Genomic DNA, 20592 nt, shown 5'->3' with positions numbered 1-20592 from the left:
CTGGAATAAATAGGAATAACAAAACCTCAATGGGGGTAGGGGCTGTTAATATATTACTTTGAGAGTTTTCAGCGGGGATGGGGTTAAACAATATCTTCAGAGTTTGAAGCCAGTACCCCCATACACCCACCCCCACTTCTATGGCCTATGACATTAAATTAACAAACATACAGAGATATGGGGGTGGGCGATGTTTATGAATGGTGTTGTTTTTTCTTTCTTGTTTTTTCCTCAAATAAAAATTTGAGAGCTTTTTTTATATATAGAACTCATTATTTCTTTAAATAGCAATCTTTATGTTAGTTTAAATAAGTTAGGTTTTCTTTAAGTGACCCATCAATTCCCCACCCCAAACGATTTCATAATTTGTGCCATGTTGTTGCTGTTGATTTCAGCGTCGTGTTAAATGCTTGTTGTGATTTCTGCTTATAAAATACCTCGGCTAAGAATGCCGACTTCACCACAGTATACTCCATTTATAAAAAAAAAAAAACCCCAACAACAAATCCTTTAATAAAATTAATATTTACAGTCTTTTTAAAATCCAGCTAACTTATTAAATGTCACCTCACAGTCTCGCTATTACGCTAATTGAATGTTTGAGGTGTCGGATAGATTATGTAACGGTTTGTTCACACCAGAAGACAGAAAATGGCTTAGCCAAAATTTTAGCCACTAGCAAATTTTATTAGCCATTTTTTGTAAAAATTAGCCAATGGCTAATTTGGCTACCGACAGCGCGAGCCCTACATGTGGCTGTGAGTCAAGACTCAATGTGAATGTCACTATCAGTTTGAGACTGAAGGCAGTTGAGTGTTAACGGTTCAGACCACAAATTGACTACTTTAATGAAGACATCCATAGAAACTGTTTAACAGTCCTAGCTATATTTTTAACAACCTAATGGGGGATAAAATCAACAACATAACATTAAACCTACCATTATCCCAAAAATGCAAACCCAAACACTTGATACGATGATGTAAGGGACATAACTCTATTATTACCTCTCCCTCTATTCTTTCTTGTTTATATCCCACCTTTTTTCTTTTCTGTGAACGAGCTGGTCAAAATTAATACAATCCGAAATGTACCCAATTGAGATAAAATCGTACGGCTCCACTTTTTGGTCAAAAAGTACCTTCATGCCAAAACGTACCCATGCCAAAACATACCCATGTTAAACGTACCTAAAAATACACATAGTTTGGTCAAATCCTACAGGTCCACTTTTTAGTCTAAACGTACGTACGTACATGCCAAAACGTACCTACCAAAACGTATACATATTTTGGTCAAAACGTACACTAAAATACCCCCAAATAATTTATAATTCAACAGGTTTTGAACTCCCCCCACCCCCACAAAACAAACCCGTACCTAAACAAAACACGTGTGCCTACACAAAACGTACATAAACCAATATATATACTCTTCAAAAGAAGAAACGCAAAACCACATTGTCGTAACATTTGGAGAATTGATTTAATTATTGAATGGTGAGTCCGATAATTACCAAATGTTGCAGGATTGTTCACAATTCACTCTAGTCCATTGTGAGTAAGTGATAGGACACACCACCAAGGTCAAGGTCATCTGGAGTCAATACCGGGTGTGGCCTCCGCGTGTGTTGACAACTGCCTGGCACCGCCTGCCCATTGAAGCAACCAGAGTACGGATGACGTTCCGGGGGATGGTGGCCCACTCGGCCTGCAAGGCTGCTGCCAGCTCGGGCAGGGTCTGGGGCTGTGGTTGTCGCTGTCGGAGGCGTCGGTCCAACTCGTCCCATAGATGCTCAATTGGGTTCAAATCCGGTGATATCGATGGCCAAGGAAGGACATTAATGTTGTTGTTCTGTAGGAAAGCCGTTGTGAGACGTGCTGTGTGAGGCCTGGCGTTGTCATGTTGGAACACTGCGTTGGCGTTGGCCATAACTGGAACGATGTGTGGCCGGAGGATCTGGTCAATGTAGCCCTGTGCACGTGGACCAGGTCAGTTCTGCCAGTGTGTGAGATGGCTGCCCACACCATGACACTACCCCCGCCGAATCTGTCCACTTCCTGCACGCAGTTTGCCGCATAACGTTCACCACGACGCCTATACACGCGACATCTTCCATCATGACGTCGGAGCAGAAATCGGGACTCGTCACTGAACCACACCTGTCTCCATCGCAGTTGAGGCCATTGTCGATGAATCTGGCACCACTGCAGTCGGAGTCGACGGTGTTGTGGTGTTAAGATGACACCTCGAACTGGACGTCTGGCATGTTGCTGGTAACGGTCCCACAGTCTGGAGATGGTGCTTGGGGACACATGGAATGCCCTGGCAACGGCCGTTTTGGATTCGCCTGCGTCTAGTCGGCCGATGGCATTGTTTCTCTGCGGTTCACTGAGACGTGGCATGTCCTGGATTGTCAACTGTCGGCCAGATACAGAGGCCAGGCAAGCGAACACCCTGCACTTTTATACTGTCGGTGTTCATGTTGCACGTGCAGACAGCGCACGTGCAGTGGTGACATGGTTTGCAGGTGGCTGCGTTTTTGCGAATATTCACATTTTGGAACTTTATTGTACAGTAGCTGCGTTTTATCGAATGTAACCGTGGGAATGTGTTTGGGACATGCAATGACCTTATATTCACAAAGCATGAACCGGTAGGAAACATAAAATCGGAGTTATAACCCATTTGTACCCTTTTGCGTTTCTTTTTTTGAAGAGTATATATGTACCTTACCAAAACGTACCCATTTTTGGCCAAAACGTAAAATCATTTAATCTATGAAATACCTGAATATAATATATTATTAAAAAAGAGAAGAAGTTGTTATTCCAAACGTTATGTATTATTATATAGATAATCTATAATCCCATTGATGTACATTACATAATTAACAATAGTGTCCGACGTAAGAGCATATATAATAATACATAACTTAACGTGCTGTTTTGAACTGTTGCTCGTCATGAATTCACATTATACTTACTTGTTATTTTCTTGTTATAAACATGGTGCATTTAAACCTGGTACAAAATACATAACTAAATATTTTGCTCAATGTTATATTAATCAAACATTTATAAATTAACATGGGTGGGTCATTATCAGATAAAATCCGAAATTCAAGCTTTTACTTTCAAAAATAAAAGGTCATTAGGCCCCTATATTTGTTTAAATTAATGGACGACTTGATAGAATAAACACCAGGGAATCATATGTCAGTGTTAGCAGCACACTTTTCTTCAAACAAAAAAATAATAATTTCCCAGTCGAAACTAGGTCACCGGCTCATTTTGTCAGTACCGTAACATGGTTGTAAATTAATCCAAAATTAATAATAAAACATACATGTTATCAACGGTGATCCCAAACTAAATTCGAAACGTTTTCTAGAAGTGGAGATGTTTGTTTAAATTTACAGTAACACATAAAAAAAAGAAAAAAAGAAAAAAAGAAGTGCAAAATAAATACTTCTAAAACAGAAATCTGAGGTAGTTTAATTCAATGCAGTAGAAAATGGTCACCGGTGATTAAAGTGTTTCTTTTGAATCGAGATGTTGCCATTTTGTGTTAGTTAACATCACTAAATCTCCTATAACTTTCTACTCGCTAACCCGATAATTGTTTTATTAGGTGCATTAGAAAGCTGTCAATAAAACGCATCTGTGTAAACATAAACATAAAATTAAGTAATGTCATTTAAGGTGTCTACAAGGCAGACAAAATAGGTTTAAAAAAAACTCAACTATGGTTTATATAAAAACCCGTAAAGTAAGGAACTAATCCTTTTACCCAACGAAGCGTAAGGGAAAGGGTTACACATACATATAAAACATTCCATTGTGAATTATAAACAAAAATGGTTATAGCACATAATGTGTCGCAAACAAGCAGAATTATGGTAAAAGAAAAGTAACAAAAACCGTGATAAAGTCTGCCCCAGACGCGGACGTCGTGGAAGCCAGTTCAAGAAGACACGAATAAAGATGAAAAGTCAAACACCGTGACAACGACAAATACTATCGAAGTCAGTTATTCAAATGTTCAGTTTAGAAGCATCAAGTCACTTAATGTTCAAATGGAAATATCTACAAAACTTTAGTGAAATATTTTCGAAAAACAAAGTTGGGTACATAAAAAACAACATTAGAACAGAAAGAATACTGCGGACGTATTTTGAAGTTTCGTAAGTTTTCAAGCCACATCAACACACGTTACACAGCTCTAACATCTAATCCAGACCGTCATCCAATGTGTCCAACCATCCCGATTCACAAAACAGATTTCAAAGAGTGTTGATTTATTTCACTAATATAGGCCTACATGTATACCAATAACATAAACTATATATGTAAAACAATTGTGTATGGTGTAATTTGAAAAAAACACTGAAATAACACAAAAACACAATCGGTAATACATTATGTTTCTGCTATGAATACGCAATGCTTGTGAGCGTATTTAGGTCATGAATTCTGTGTTGTATGTTTACGCTAAAACGCAGCTGTGTATTCGTAGCGTATTAGGACGAAATACGTAAGCATATTTGTGGCGTATTCGTACAGTAGGCCTAGTCACTTGAATACGTCAAAAATACGCAAGCGGATTCGCGTCTTTTCAAAACCTACCCTCGAAATTTTTATATTATTCATGCGTCTTTCGTAATTATGCATTATTGCAGCACAAAGATAAAAATACCGCCAATAGCAAACTTTATAATGTATACATGTGGGGGAAATATGGACCTAGCCCAAGAACTCGAGAGCTAGACGGGAATATGTCCAAACGTCCATCTAGTTCTCGAACGTACTAGGGCTAATGTGGACCTAATAATAAGTATTATGGCATATAAACATTTTGTTCCCAATGGGAGACATTGATTGTCTTCACCCCTAAACACGAGGCTAGTTTAACGCAAATATTAAAATAAAATAAAGGGTATTTTAATAAAGTATATAGTAGGCCTATACATTAAAAATACTTCTTGGTATAAACCTAGCTTGATTTGTTTCTTCTTTTTTTGTTTTTGTATTTTGCCATAAATAAAAGTGACTGCAATACTGTCTTGCTTTTTAGAAGTGGAGCTTGCGGTTTTAGAATTAATAAAGTTCTTACGTCATCTGTACTTAATACCATTGGCGGATCGAGGTGGGGGTGCGTTGTTAAATGCATCACCCACAATATACAACACTAAATTGCCCTAAAAGAAAAGAGCGTCTCTGAGCATTTTTATTTCAAAATTTGCGGAGAGTATGCCCCAAAATCCCCTGGATATCTCGCCCCCTTTTGGAACTCTGCTCATTTTCCTCCAACAAACTAAAATTGCACTTTTTAGAATTATGTCACTCATTTTTTTTTTTTTACGTAGGCCTACAATTTTGAATCTGTTGATATTTTATCAATATTTGACATATGGGCCTGAAGTGGCAAATATCCAAGTAGTAGTGAAATATCAAAATTACCTCTTCACCAGAATTCAATATAGAGCTTTAAAAAAGAAAAGAAAAAAGAAGAGAGATACGGATCAAGGGGGAAGGGGTTACAGGGGTCCCGCGACCCCCTTTAAAAATATTACGGATGATAGACCTGATTATTGACCTAACAAAATATTATCTGAAAGTATATACATTTAATTTGTCGCTAAAAGTACTTTATTTAACCATCTACACAATCATCATAACTCACTTATTACTGATATTTTGTAAAACTAATTGAATTATGTCAACGGTCCATAATTCGGAGAAAAATAACGGCTATTTGGAGAGCAGAGGTGTGACGTATTATTTTGAGACACGTGACGGGCATCCAATGTGTTGAGTGCGTCGTTAAATAAAACATTTCTTTCTTTCTAAAACTGTATGTCAAAATTACCATATGTTTGACATCCAATAGCCGATGAATAATAAATCAATGTGCTCTAGTGGGGTCGTTAAACAAAACAAACATTAACTTTCTGTCTTGGGATAAAGGTTTTTATTATCCAATCAAATACCAATTTCCTTAGCCATAATTCCATTTGCACTGCCTTTCCTAGTTGCTTGAAAGCCTTTTTCTGGTGCATTGCATACAAAAAGCATTCTGCCGATTTGGTAGTCACCAGTTTTCATTGTTGGTTGATATTTGTAAACTTGTTGATAGTCGTCATGGTCAGCGAACATATTTTTTGTTTCTCTCCAAACTATGCTTCTGTGTTCAGTGACCAAAATGGCCATAGAAAATGTAAGACAGAAAAATAAGACATGCATTTGTCCATAAACGTAGAAAACTATGTGTGTGTGAGAGAGAGAGAGAGAGAGAGAGAGAGAGAGAGAGAGAGAGAGAGAGAGAGAGAGAGAGAGAGAGAGAGGGGAAGAGAAATAGAGAGAGAGAGAGAGAGAGAGAGAGAGAGAGAAATAGAGAGAGAGATACAGAGAGAGAGAGAGAGAGAGAGAGATACAGAGAGAGAGAGAGAGAGAGAGACAGAATGAGTGAGTGCGTGTGTGCGAGTGTGTACGTACATACATACATGTATACATAGACACACGGTACACAGTCGCATGCATGCGCGTACACACATATACTCGTGGTATCCGTATCAGCTGTTGACTGCTAGTTCCTTATTGATATACCTATTTAGCTTGCATGACCAGGGATTCAAGTTAAACAAAATTGCCAGTTCTGGTCAAATTGTCAAATAGTCCTCAAGCGTTAGCATTTGTCCTGTGCAAATCTGCGCTCAATTTAAAGTAATGAAGAAAGAGAAATACACAATACATTAAAACAAAATATCTTTTATACAGGATCCTAAAGAGAGCAAGCTTGTAAGACCAATGATAAACAAAACAGGCGGATTGTAAATGAAAAGGCTATTTATTCAAAACGACAGAGTTAGTTACATGACATGTAAATATGTAACATAGAATATACAAAACGTATGTTTATCCTCCAATCTTTGTGATGAGTAAAGAATGGTCTTAGGCGGGGTTCAGAACAAACGTATGTTTATACTCCAATCTTTGTGATGAGTAAAGAATGGTCTTAGGCGGGGTTCAGAACAAACGCCTACCCACAACTAAATTATATATACATATTATTACTTTCAGACATGATATAACATGGTTAAAACTGTAATGCATACACATAGTTACATTCATACATAGATTAACATGTTTTAAAACAAGGCATAAATTACTATCACTGTACATGTACATCACACACTTACATCGTATAAACTGCCAATAAGTTAACGGTTGTGAAGTGAGGGAAGGTGGTGGGTCAAAAATAAGAATGGTTTGATAAATAACCACGTACCTCATGTAGCTTGGCTTTTCTACAGAATGGTACCAGCGGGATTAATGCGCCTTAGGGACGTTTCACTTTACAACCCCCATGTCCCCTTGCGCAATAACCAAAAACATTCTTTTGTGGAAATAGTTCCCTTCTAGCCAAATTAATTAAATTGTAACAAAATCGTATCTATATAAAAGGCATTAAAACAAGTTTTAATTTACATTTATACAGGATCCTAAAGAAAGTAAGCTTGTAAGACCAATAATAAACAAAACAGGAGGATTGTAAATGAAAAGGCCGTTTATTCAAAACGACAAGAATTAGTTACATGACATGTAAATATGTAACACAGAGTATACAAAACGTATGTTTATACTCCAATCTTTGTGATGAGTAAAGAATGGTCTTAGGTGGGGTTCAGAACAAACGCCACTCATGGTTTACAGCTTGAACATTCTGGAAAGTTGGACAGCATGCCCCCACCCGCAGCTCTCATTACTAAGGTCCCATCATGGCTCAAAAAGATGATGAAAGGTTCTATTGAAAAGTAATACTTCGTCCGAATGTCCCCGAATAAGACATATCATATGTTACTTAACATAATATACCTGTATATTCATAGAACAATATAAATTGAATACAATTGCTACGTTACCAACTTTTTCAATCCAAAGCCTAAAAGCTGGTACATCTAATACAAAACAATAAACCAATTAAGGAGTTTAAATACAAACACTATATTATAGTCAATACTTCTTCGACCCAATGTCCAAGAAGTTGACCTATTCTGCACAATAATAATAAAACAAGTATAGTGTTGATAAAACAATTCTGCACAAAATGCAATACTTCCCAAGAAGTGCCCAAGAAGAAACAACTTATTTAACATATTACGTCCATTTGGACATATATGAACAGTTTTTATTATACATCATTGTTCCTTTAACGTATTGCTCCAAAACTGTTACATATCATGCAAAACATACACATATTTACACTAGGTATGCAAGTGATATATGACCAGCACTTCTTCGACCCAATGCCCAAGAAGGTGACCATACATCAGACACAAAATAATATACCCATATATCTGCATGTAATCTTATATATCAATAAAATATGCTTGTTGTCTTACATTTAATTAATGGTTTAACAAACTAGTGCAAATAAACAATAAAATGAAATATGTAATAAATTAATCTGAAAATATAACAGGAGCATTGTAAGACCATAAAATCCTTATACATGTACATGAAATGTATAACATACTTCAAAAACATTTATTGCATGTGTAATATAATAATAGTGTTGATACATATATTTTAACAAGACTAAATTATATATAATATATATTATAAAATTCAACAAGCCCGAGATATTTCATATATATATTAAGGCCTACGAATATAACGTATACTAAAACATGCCTATGTAGGTGCATGTGTAGGGATTTATGCAGGGGGTGGTGGGTGTCTAGACTGGAGTGGGGCAACACTGCAGACGCGACACCAAGCACAGGGTGGGGATGGGGATGTCTTTTCAAATATTGATCTACTTCATATATGGCGGAAGCTAGAGCACTTTGGTGAGGCAAAGCACCATATTTTATAAGCTGTTCGGGAGAATGTTCCCTCGGAACAGTTTGTTCTGAAATGTAATTTTCTGCATTTTACTTTTAAAATTCATCATGGCAAATGCTGGCCACGCATTTAACATGCATTTTTAAAGATTTTTTCTTTATACATGTATATACGCCAGTCGTAGACCAATCTACTGAATAAAATAACATAATTACAATGACAATGACAGATATCAAGTATATTAATGACACAAATCTGTTATTTTTACTAGTTTAACTCCCTTGGTAATGAACACGTTTACATCATTTCTAGAGGGATTCGGTGCATGCTCTAGCAGACGCCCCCAAAACACATGTTCTGATTCCTAAAATACAAAGTCTTGCATTCTACAAGTAAAAGTCATCTTGACAAATGTAGGTATATGCAAAATAAAATCTGAACAGGCACCTACTACTGGAATATTTATATTATCGCGATGTATATAATTCATCATTTTAGTAAATCTTGTACATAGAAATGATTATACTGAACAGGGGTAACTGATATAATAATATTAACAGTCACAATATACAAAATACCTTATATCACAGACTGAATTGTGTGAATAAATTTGAATAAAAATGCAGTGCAGCACAGAAATGAATTCTCTCAGACCATCATATGGTCATACACTTAGTTATGTCTGTAGACCCCCACCCCTCCCGAAAAACAAACCCAAAGACAAATGGACCAAAATAACAACAGCAAAAGCACTAGACATAATCACGTCATATGGGCAGAAGCCGCTTGGTTACTTCTTATATACAATAAATAGTATAATACTACAATAAATAATAAACAATATGATTCATGTTATTCCAAATTTTACACTTTTCAGAATGGAAAGGCCAAAGAGAAAACAACCAGCAACTAATACCACTTAAACAACTAATACTACCACTAACCGACTGTTGTTGACTGTATATCTAACAACCTAAACTTTAAGTTTAAATTAAGTTTAAGTTTAAACTTACATAGTTTTTACTGCTTTTATCTTAGTAAACATTCAATACATCCGCTCGGATGAACACATCATTTAAACATTTGTTAAAGTATTATAGCTGGCATTGTAAACATACACAAGAACAAAAAAACAACTAAAAAAACCCCAATTGTTTTTTAAAAATAAGATAAGAAAAGCAAGACAATGATCAAAAGAAGAACAAAAGAAAATTAAAAATACAAAAATAAACAATTATGCACGTGCAAGTAATATAGTCCAAATGTATCAAAATATTTGATTATGCGCAAAAATAAACCATATTATTTATCTGAGAGCTCATTAAAATGAATACTAATCATATGATGACATAAAATACCAAAATATAACTCACAAATGACACAAGTTCATAGAAAAGTCAATACTGCAGCATACACAATAATGTCCAAGTGGAATTCCTTTAAAATGTTCACAAAATTCAAGATCACAAATGTCAAGGATACTCATGTTAGGACGTCATTCTGCAGAGGGATGAAAGTCAATCCTGCACTGTCAACACTCCATCCAAACCATCAGTTCCTACGTCAGCTCCAAATGTAACAGAAAAATCAACCTCCACACACTCTCAGTACGAGAGTCCAGTGCTCTACCAACTGAGCTAATAGGGAAATTCCCACTAGCTACTGACAGTAGGATCACTTTATACCAACACTACTACATACTCCCTCCTCAAGTGAAGCTACGTCCGGCGCTGTGGGCCACGTGCAGTTGAACTGTTACGGGTCCTGACTGGGTTATAATTGTATTCTTGTGTTCAGAACACACCCAGTCCCTACGTCGACTCCAAACGTAACAGAAAAATCAACCTCCACTGAGGGGATTCGAACCACAGACTCTCAGTTTGAGAATCCAGTGCTCTACCAACTGAGCTAATAGGGAAATTCTCACTAGCTACTGCCAGTAGGAGCACTTTATACCAACACTGCTACAAAATCACCAGTATCATCTTGTTCATCGTCTTCCTCGTCTAAGTCGTTAGGATCATCATGTTCATCATCCTCTTCCAGTATGGTTAAACCAACCTCCAAAACTGAAAAACATGAACCAGTAGGAAGATGTATCTTATGATAGGATCTGGTTAATACAAAACCACTGCCATTTTCTTTGGCTGAAACTGAACCAGTTTGGCTACAATAGCATATCCACAATATACTACTATTGGCTAAACATCAGTTGCAATTTCGCAATAACTTCTTACAATGATGACAGCAGATGTCCTCAAGTTGTACAAATCATATACTACCTAGTAGCTTTTAAAGTTCAATTAAAGTAACAGGGTTATCATTTTACATGTCCTTGAATATTATCATAAAGTTGTGAATTTCAACAATAGATAAATATTTATAATAATTCTTCTGAAATACTAAGACATGAACCTCAGCAAATAATACACAATTCTGTCAGAAGATAATAGACACGTATAGTAAATGCCTTACATTGAATCTATATCGATACAGACGCGTCCTTGGTATCAGAAACGGTGATAGAGAACTCTATTTGTTATACACATTATACATGTATAAATAAACATTTAAAATAGTATCCAACCGTTCACTACAAACTGTTTTGTTAGCTTTAATATCTGTCTTTTTAAAAATCTAATAACTGATGAAATAATGAAACCGTGAAAGTCACTAATACATATAGAAATCATTATAACATAAATGGTATTCTAAAATATTTCAGACATTTCTGTTTATATTATAAAAAACAATAAGTAGTGCTGGGAATCTGTTATAATTTTATCATCCATAAGCAGTTATAATTCGTTTGCACCAACCATTGATTTATGATTATACAATAAGTTAGAATTATGCGCACTTTGAATTGTTATGTCCAAACACCTAATCTCATGTTCACTCGGATAGACTCTACATTTCGCTAATTTTACCTTTAATACCTGTTCAGTATCTATTTTCGTGATAAACAGATGAAAACAAATCCAAACCCCAGGACAATTTATATCAATTCCAGCATCTTAACTGAAGGAACAAATAATCATTTTGAGCAACAAACAGTTATAATCGATCATCATCATATCGATAGAGGTCAACCAATCAAGTTTTGATTATAATCAGTCACTGGAACATCACCAGTAGTGAGGATTCTAGAATATTGTTTAAAAAATAAACTGAATGTTTAGTTCAATTACTTACCATCATCTCCAAATATTGCTGGAAAACTGTCCAAGTGAGAGTAACCATCTGGTTTACTGTTAGACGGTCCTCCTTTCAGTTCCCAAACCACAGGCCTTGACTCATTACACATGAAGCCAACAACACGGTAGCCATCTTTGGTAAGCTCCACTTGATTCAGCTGAAAATAATACACGTACAAACTCTACTTCATTTCAGTTTTACTAAAATATATTCACATGAGAATATTAATACAGTAATTGTTTTCACGATTTTGCAGACCTTTACGTTTATTTCAATGGTATCCTAATACATAATTGCTACCCAGCTGTTGAAATCTAAACGTTAACAAAAGCCAGTGGAACTAGGATTCTAAGAAAAGAACCTAAAAAACCCTATTATCTGACCGAAGAACCAGCTTTGGGAATATGGTATGCCAAGCTCAATTTTGATAACCAAATCACCCCATGGAAGGTGATTTAGGTATTTCATAATAATTTAGTTAGCAAGTTAAGAACATATTTTAGTCAAAAGCTTTGTCCATCTGACATTAGTCCTTACTTGTTGAACACTACATATATAAACACAAGACTGTAATCACCATGATTCGGAGGTTATTACCGTTCATACACTATTTCTCAACGAATTATAATAGTTATAACATACACACATATTTTCTTAACCTTACATTAGATTCTAGTGAATATATAGCCAGTCGTTTCATATCCATGTCCAGAAGCTGTAAGGTGTTGTCTTTAGCCCATGGCCAATACGTCAGAATATATGGCCCCCCAGCAACAACCCTAACCATGGCACCACCAGTGTGTTCATCAAACATTTGGTTTAAAACACCTACAAATAAGAACCATAAAACTGTAGTATATTATATTATACATGAATTACATTCTCTCTCCTAGCAAAAATGGCCGTTATGGGCAATTGGCTGTTATATAAATGGAATACAAAACTGTAGTAGATGGTATATATTTGTTGCTTCAGATTTTAAATGTTTATACACAAAATTAAATAATCGTTACAGAATGTCTTAGACTGGGGATAATACTCATTGGAGTATCGAATATTGTGCCGGCTGGAATACAGCTATCAATAAGACGAGAAACAGTGTTAGTAGGATATAGTCAGTGCCCCAAATAGATGCAAGTGAATCAAGGTGATTGCAAATATCTGCCTCTGACAGAGAGAGAGAGAGAGAGAGAGAGAGAGAGAGAGAGAGAGAGAGAGAGAGAGAGAGAGAGAGAGAGAGAGAGAGAGAGAGAGAGAGAGAGAGAGAGAGAGAGAGAGAGAGAGAGAGAGAGAGAGAGTGTGTGTGTGTGAAAATGTATCAAAAGAAACGAAACGATAACATACAGTAATTAAAACTCAATTCTACAATGTATTTCCATGAAATACAAGACAAGCTTCAACATTAGGAAATAATACATGCACTACAGTCAAGATAATATACAACAAAGGTTTCTTTGTAAATGAAATGCAAAAGTAAAAGTAAAAATGCATGGCCATAGCTAGTGATGTGTCACTTTCCATTTCAATGTTTCGAATACCAAGTCCTCTTCCTATGTAAAACACACTCTACTGTAATTTCGACCCTGAAACGTTATTCTACTAACTATTTCTATGAAATGGAAAGTATGTGCACATTCCAACCAGTAAATTAAGGCTCCAGTCTTCATTTTCTACATTCTATCACATAAAAGATAAATATTGAGGGGTCTGAAGCAGAAATGCCTATGTTCAAAATATTGTTTTCAACTCCACCCCATTCACGCACAAAAACTCGGGAGTTTTAAAATTTGAAAAATCACAAAAAGAAAGCAATGTTTTCTATCTTCACATTATATAGCTTTGCATCACTCCAATACCCCTAAACCTCATTAAAAAATAAAACAAAAACAAACGAAGTTGTGGACATAAGATGCACCTGTTGAGGTTTGAGAGAAAAGGACTGGGATATGGAAGTAAACAGTGAGAGAAGTTGAAAGATAGGAGTTGCCAGATCGGGAAGAAATGAGATGGAATTCAAAGAAGAGAAAGAAAAGGGGGCAGTTTGAATAAAAAAAACAAAAACAACCAGTGGTAATAAAAAACAACAACCAGAAAACAAATTGACATAACCAGTTCTGTTTGTCAGCCCTTAATATTTAAATGTGCTCACCAGTTTTTAGATCATACAAGCGGATCGTAACTCTATCTAACTTGGCCAGGACAGTGGTGCCATTCAACAACTCTAATGACTCCACCCCCGTAGTTGCATAATTATCCTCATCTTCAGCATCTACCATTACTGCTGCCTGCCTTTCTGAGAATGAAAAACAAACTGTTCATACCAACAGCAACAACATGTTTATAACATTGAAGGACTCTTGACAGCCTTCAATATTTATTTATGGTAAACACTTGGAAGCCATTTCACAATATGATGCATCGCTGACCAAAATAATGTCTGACCTAATACCCTATTTTGAACTTTTACATGCCTTTTTATCTTTAGTAAAAATCGGGCATATTTCAACTATAGACTGTGCTCATGACGGGTGCTCACCTTTTATGAAAACACCAGATATCATCGCTTTACAGTGATACATGAGTGCACACCATCACAGCTGTATATATTCCACTGAACTTTATCCTGTGTAAGTCTGGGTTTTGTAAGCTAGTCTTGGGAGTGGCAGTCCTCCTAAGGGCGATGCAGGAGGGATGAAACATCCTGTTATGGATCTCCTAGGAAAGTGGCAGTGCTCCTAAGATTGAGTACCTAATAGTGGATCATGGAAGCAATCACGACTTTCCATCATAAATATTTTCTAAATCGCAAAAATACAAAAATCTAAAAATAGTTCAACAAAAATTGATATTTGTGAATCTGAAGGACTAAACCGTCTTCCATAATCAAAACTGTATCTATGCACAATGCAGTGGAATAGGCATTTGATAAAATATTGGTTGATTCCATGAATCTTTATCTAGTGCCTCGAGGAGATCCTTTACTGGACAATACATCCGTCCCGCATTTCTCGTATTGTACCTACGGACCTGATTTACAAACTTTAAGGTATTACAATAGACTGTCAAACCTACATTAAAGCTCTTGACAATATAAATTGAAAACAATCTCGACAGACGACGCTGTCTTGGAAATTATAGGTGTTTATTGCTGCAAAAATAGTAAGAATGTACGACTTCTTGGTCACATGACTGACTGAAGGTAATTCGGATGTCCATTGCAATTGTAGAAACTGTTTGGGTTAGCAGGACAGTTGTAAACAAGTGCTACTTCCCTCCCCCTTTTTTGTTGTCTGGACTGTTGTTAATCTCTGTTTAATGAAATAATTAACAGCGATTGGTCAAGAAATTAACAGCATTTGGGGCGATTTGATCTGCTTCCCTCACAGACTAGTTTACTAAGTCAAAACTAACAGAACAGACGTCACTGCAATAAATATAGATGTTATTAAATTATATGCATTCTACATGTATATATACCGGCCTCGGTGGCGTCGTGGTTAGGCCATCGGTCTACAGGCTGGTAGGTACTGGGTTCGGATCCCAGTCGAGGCATGGGATTTGTAATCCAGATACCGACTCCAAACCCTGAGTGAGTGCTCAATGGGTAGGTGTAAACCACTTGCACCGACCAGTGATCCATAACTGGTTCAACAAAGGCCATAGTTTGTGCTATCCTGCCTGTGGGAAGCGCAAATAAAAGATCCCTTGCTGCTAATCAGAAAGAGTAGCCCATGTAATGGCGACAGCGGGTTTCCTCTCCAAATCTGTGTGGTCCTTAACCATATGTCTGACGCCATATAACCGAAAATAAAATGTGTTGAGTGTGTCGTTAAATAAAAAAAAAAATTCTTTTTTTTCTACATGTATATATTAACCCATAAAAAAGGATATCAATATAAAAACACTAAAGCTATTAGACAGACCTAATAATCTCTATTCATTAATGTTATTTATACACAGTAAGTGTAATATAATTGGTTCAAATAAAACTCGTTATATAAAAATTAAGGTTGTTATTTTCTGAAAATAAGTTAAGAAAATTATCATCTGCATCACATAAATATTTTATTTAATGTGATACATCTAAAACAAATTATGAAGTGTCAACTTACTTTTCGGGATGTCCCAAGAAACTAAGGAAATTGCATCACTGTATTGTTTGCCTGCTTGGAAGATCAAATATTTCCCATCATCCGTAATTAAAGCATGACGTATGTACAGGTCTTTTCTACTGTCAGCTCTTATTTTTTTTATCATGTACATTAAAGTGTATGTTTTCAGATTAAACAATACAATGGGACCTTCATCTAGTCCAACTGCAGCGAGAGTCCCTGGCTTATTAACCTACAATATGAAATAAAAAAAACAACAACAACCGCATGTTTTATTAACGGAAAATTGTCCTTCAGTCTTATTATAACAGACGCTATGGGATGGCATTTTTCAACTATAATCGAATATTTGTTAATAATTAATAATAATGGTGATGGATATCTATCTTGAATTTCAAGGCATTGTGAATTACTTTCCAAGATATCATCCGTCAACATAGTCTGTTGAAAGACAAAATAAGAGGTGTACCACGATAGTATCGGTAGTGGCAAAACTGATGGCTCTGGCGCACTTTGGCCCATTCACTTAACATGGGAAAGGTGTCACGCCCTTAGCGTCACCCCCCCCCCCCCAAGAGTGGATGGTGACGTCACAGGCCAGATGAATTTCGATTGGTTTACTAATGGCGATTTTTAAAACATGGAAATCCCATAGCCCGCCATAACCAGGAAGATCGATCGTATACAATATTAACTAATAGGTTAACCAACAATAAAGACAATTACACAAATATTAGGTACTTTGTTAATTCGACTCCAGTGTTTTATGTGTGTGTAAAATTTTCATAGCAAAGCAATTAGTGTATGTGTCGACAGCGAAGCACTTTAGGTGCGCGCTAAAAATGAGAGGTGTACCACGATATTATCAGTAGTGGTAAAACTGATGGCTCTGGCGCACTTTGGCCCATTCACTTAACATGGGAAAGATGTCACGCCCTTAGCGTCACCCCCCCCCCCCCACCCTCCCCCAAGAGTGGATGGTGACGTCACAGGCCAGATGAATTTCGATTGGTTTACTAATGGCGATTTTAAAAACAGCGCACTAAAAATAGAGCCCGGCTGGTTAACTGCAGTTGATAAACCAGGTCAAGCATGGGACCCAAACAATGAAAGCCGTGACTATAGCACTGTGCCGTGTTTACTTACCATATCCTTTATATATTGAAATATGTTTTTCTATAGGCAAATAGCATAGTATACATACAGTTACAATGATAGTCGAAACGTAGACGGTAGGCTAAAATAGTTGAATCCAGTAAATAATATATCAAAACAAGGCCGACAGCTCTCGATCGGCTGACCTTCTTTCATAACCTGACCTCAAGCTATGTTTAGAAAAACATATACTCTGTGTAGTGAATTGGCTCTACAACAAACCTTATTGCTGGATCAAGGATTTGAATTGGCTACTATTTGACCAGAAGACACATGCCAATAGGCATTTTTATTGTCCTTACTGTCTCAATGGATCCATAAAAGAGCGACTACTCAAAGGGTGTATACTACCAAATCAAATCCCATAGACGACAATAGTAACACATGTGGCTAAAACTCCTACCTACAATGTATCAATCGACATAGACGCCACGGATATAAATACTACCACCCCTCACCCTTAAAGTGAATCACAAAAAAGTGGGTGTCAAGCTGCTCATTTCTGAGATAACGGGTAGCGTCTATGACTACCCTAGTTCTGCACAAAATTTGAGTACTTTTTTTTACAGGTACCCCATACATGTTCCAAGCACAAGGCTACTTGACACAGTGGTACTAGATGAAATAAAATTGCATACTTTTTTTAGCCCAGATGAAAGTAATTTTTTTTACAACCAACACACATTTATAACCAATCACAGGACTTGTGGTGTTCACTTCTCTATTAAAAGTTGGGTGCACCTCGAACTTTGACCCAGCTGGAAGTTATTTGGTTTAGTACTACCTATACTGATAACATACATTTTTCAAAAAGTGTCCAGTTATGTGTTTTTATGACAACCAGGATCTCGTGTATTCTGACATAAAGTGACAACCTCACTGAAACTGTTGTTTCTACAGTGCAACCTAATATAATGTACACCTCATAAGGCATATATATTGTATACAGTTTTGTACAAATGCAATATGTCATATTAAACAACAAAATGTTTTAAAATAAAACTCCTGAAGATATTTACTGTCAGTTGGGTGTGTGTAATCAGGTATATATGTAGAGACAACAAAGATAGTCAGAGTACCCCTCTACTCCTTTAAAGTATTCCATTAAAACACATGCACTTGACCGACCCCTAGATTAGGAGACCTGAACAGGTACATCAAAGAAATATCAGTATTAAAAAAATACACTGTCTGAGGAAAGAAACACAAACATGACTGTACCTGTATGAAGTAATAACTTAATGTCCTGGACATTAGTGTTGGGAGGAAATCCTGTATGCAGGGTGTGGCCGTCTTCAAGTTACCAGGTGTGGGAATTTCAAATCCATTGGCCATGCTGATTTTCATAATGAACCATCAAAACCATTGGGAGCCACCCATATTCCTGACTATATTTTATTTGTAGCCTACTGTAGTTGGAGCTTTTAATATTTGTGATATCTGGAATTATCATCCAGCTTTCACACATTTATTTTTGATTAATTACTGAAAAAAACTATTTTTAAATGACATAATTACCCGAACATCTATTTTATTGCATTATTTTCTAATCCAGATCAATACAATATGTATATTGGATGTATTTCTACAATCAGTAATCAAGCATTTTATTTAGCTAGTAACATTGGGTAATACAGCTTTAACAATAAAAAATAAATTATCAACTTACTCCAAGGCAGATAATCAAATCTAAAAAAAATTGGTTCTGAATCCAGTATAAACCTAAAATGGTCTTCATGAGAGCAAACTAAGTGATTATTAAAAAAAATATTTGATCTGGAGATCTAAAGGTATGTTTAACAAGCTTATTGTTATGTATAACTAAGAACAAGGCACAATAGTGACAACAAATTTAATTATATCTTTGGTGAAGTTTTTCTTTAAATTTATTTTAAATTTTGCATAAAACTACAAATTTGTCTAAAATATAACTTAGCACCCTATAAATATGTCAAAATGACAATAAAAATCAAGTTCTTTACAAATTTGAGTTTTCAGAATTTCATACATGAAAAATTAACTGTTAATGGAAACTAAAGACATTAACCCACTATTGACACATGTTATTTTTAATATAAAAATAAATTGGTATTAAACTCTTAATTCAGGTTGCCTATATATAACACCATATTTAAGAGCAGTTGTATATGGCAAGTCAAATACCATGTAAAAAGAAATTATTGAAATATTTACAGTATGAATTATAGGCCAAAACCAACTTTTCCTCAGTGCTAACTTTGATTCAAACTGCATTCAGAGCCATGTACAGTGATTAGTGTCAAGGTCAAGGTCATTGTGAATTTGTGTGGTCCAGTGACGGCTAATTAATCAACCAGTATAGTTTAATTAAATAAAATTACAAAATCATAATATTTTTTATTATGCACTGAATATGTGCTATAGGGTGTATACTACCAAATCAAATCCCATAGACGACAATAGTAACATATGTGGCTAAAACTCCTACCTGCAACGTATCAATCGACATAGATGCCACGGATATAAATACTACCACCCCTCACCCTTAAAGTGAATCACAAAAAAGTGGGTGTCAAGCTGCTCATTTCTGAGATAACGGGTAGCGTCTATGACTACCCTAGTTCCGCACAAAATTTTAGTACTTTTTTTTACAGGTACCCCATACATGTTCCAAGCACAAGGCTACTTGACACAGTGGTACTAGATGAAATAAAATTGCATACTTTTTTAGCCCAGATGAAAGTAATTTGTTTTACAACCAACACACTCACATTTATAACCAATCACAGGACTTGTGGTGTTCACTTCTCTATTAAAAGTTGGGTGCACCTCGAACTTTGACCCAGCCGGAAGTTATTTGGTTTAGTACTACCTTTACATATGACAGGAAGGGATTGGCAAACCTTAAACAATGCAGCTCACTGCCACATCTGTAAGAAAGATTTGATAGAGGATCATGTGAAGGATCACTGTCACGTCACTGAAACCTTTCGAGGAGCAGCTCACAATGGATGCAACATCAACTATAAATTCACTGGGCGCATCCCTGTCGTTTTCCATAACTGGAGAGGCTTTGACAGTCATATCATTATGCAGGCCATAGACAGTTGAACTGCATACCAAACAACATTAAGTATATCGTTTTCCCTGAGATGTATGGATTTTATTGACTCATTCCAGTTTACCAACACATCTCTTGAAAAACTCATAACCAATCTGGCAAAGGAGGGAATTTAAAAATTCAATCACATGAGTCAGTATTTCAGTCGACAAATTTCCTTTATTACATTGAAAACAAG

General features: G+C 36.0%; 2 protein-coding genes across 2 annotated transcripts in view; both read right to left on the bottom strand.

Moving 5' to 3' along the window:
* Window positions 1-986, bottom strand: part of LOC121367838 (phosphatidylserine decarboxylase proenzyme, mitochondrial-like) — a 64765-nt gene extending 63779 nt beyond the window's left edge. Inside the window, exon 1 of the mRNA XM_041492239.1 lies at window positions 941-986. The gene's annotated coding sequence lies outside the window, so the exon portion shown is untranslated. The remainder of the gene's footprint in view (window positions 1-940) is intronic.
* A 9813-nt stretch (window positions 987-10799) lies between these two features.
* Window positions 10800-20377, bottom strand: LOC121368584 (transcriptional repressor tup12-like). Its single transcript, XM_041493323.1, has 6 exons — window positions 20216-20377; window positions 16160-16391; window positions 14197-14340; window positions 12712-12875; window positions 12045-12204; window positions 10800-10918 (listed from the first exon to the last, which is right to left on the bottom strand). The coding sequence occupies exons 1-6, from the start codon at window positions 20375-20377 to the stop codon at window positions 10800-10802; spliced, it is 981 nt and encodes a 326-aa protein (XP_041349257.1).
* Between the last annotated feature and the right edge of the window lie 215 nt (window positions 20378-20592).

The sequence above is a fragment of the Gigantopelta aegis genome, chromosome 3 (assembly GCF_016097555.1).
Source record: "Gigantopelta aegis isolate Gae_Host chromosome 3, Gae_host_genome, whole genome shotgun sequence".
NCBI classification, from domain to species: domain Eukaryota; kingdom Metazoa; phylum Mollusca; class Gastropoda; order Neomphalida; family Peltospiridae; genus Gigantopelta; species Gigantopelta aegis.
This window is presented reverse-complemented; position numbering and strand designations above follow the sequence as displayed.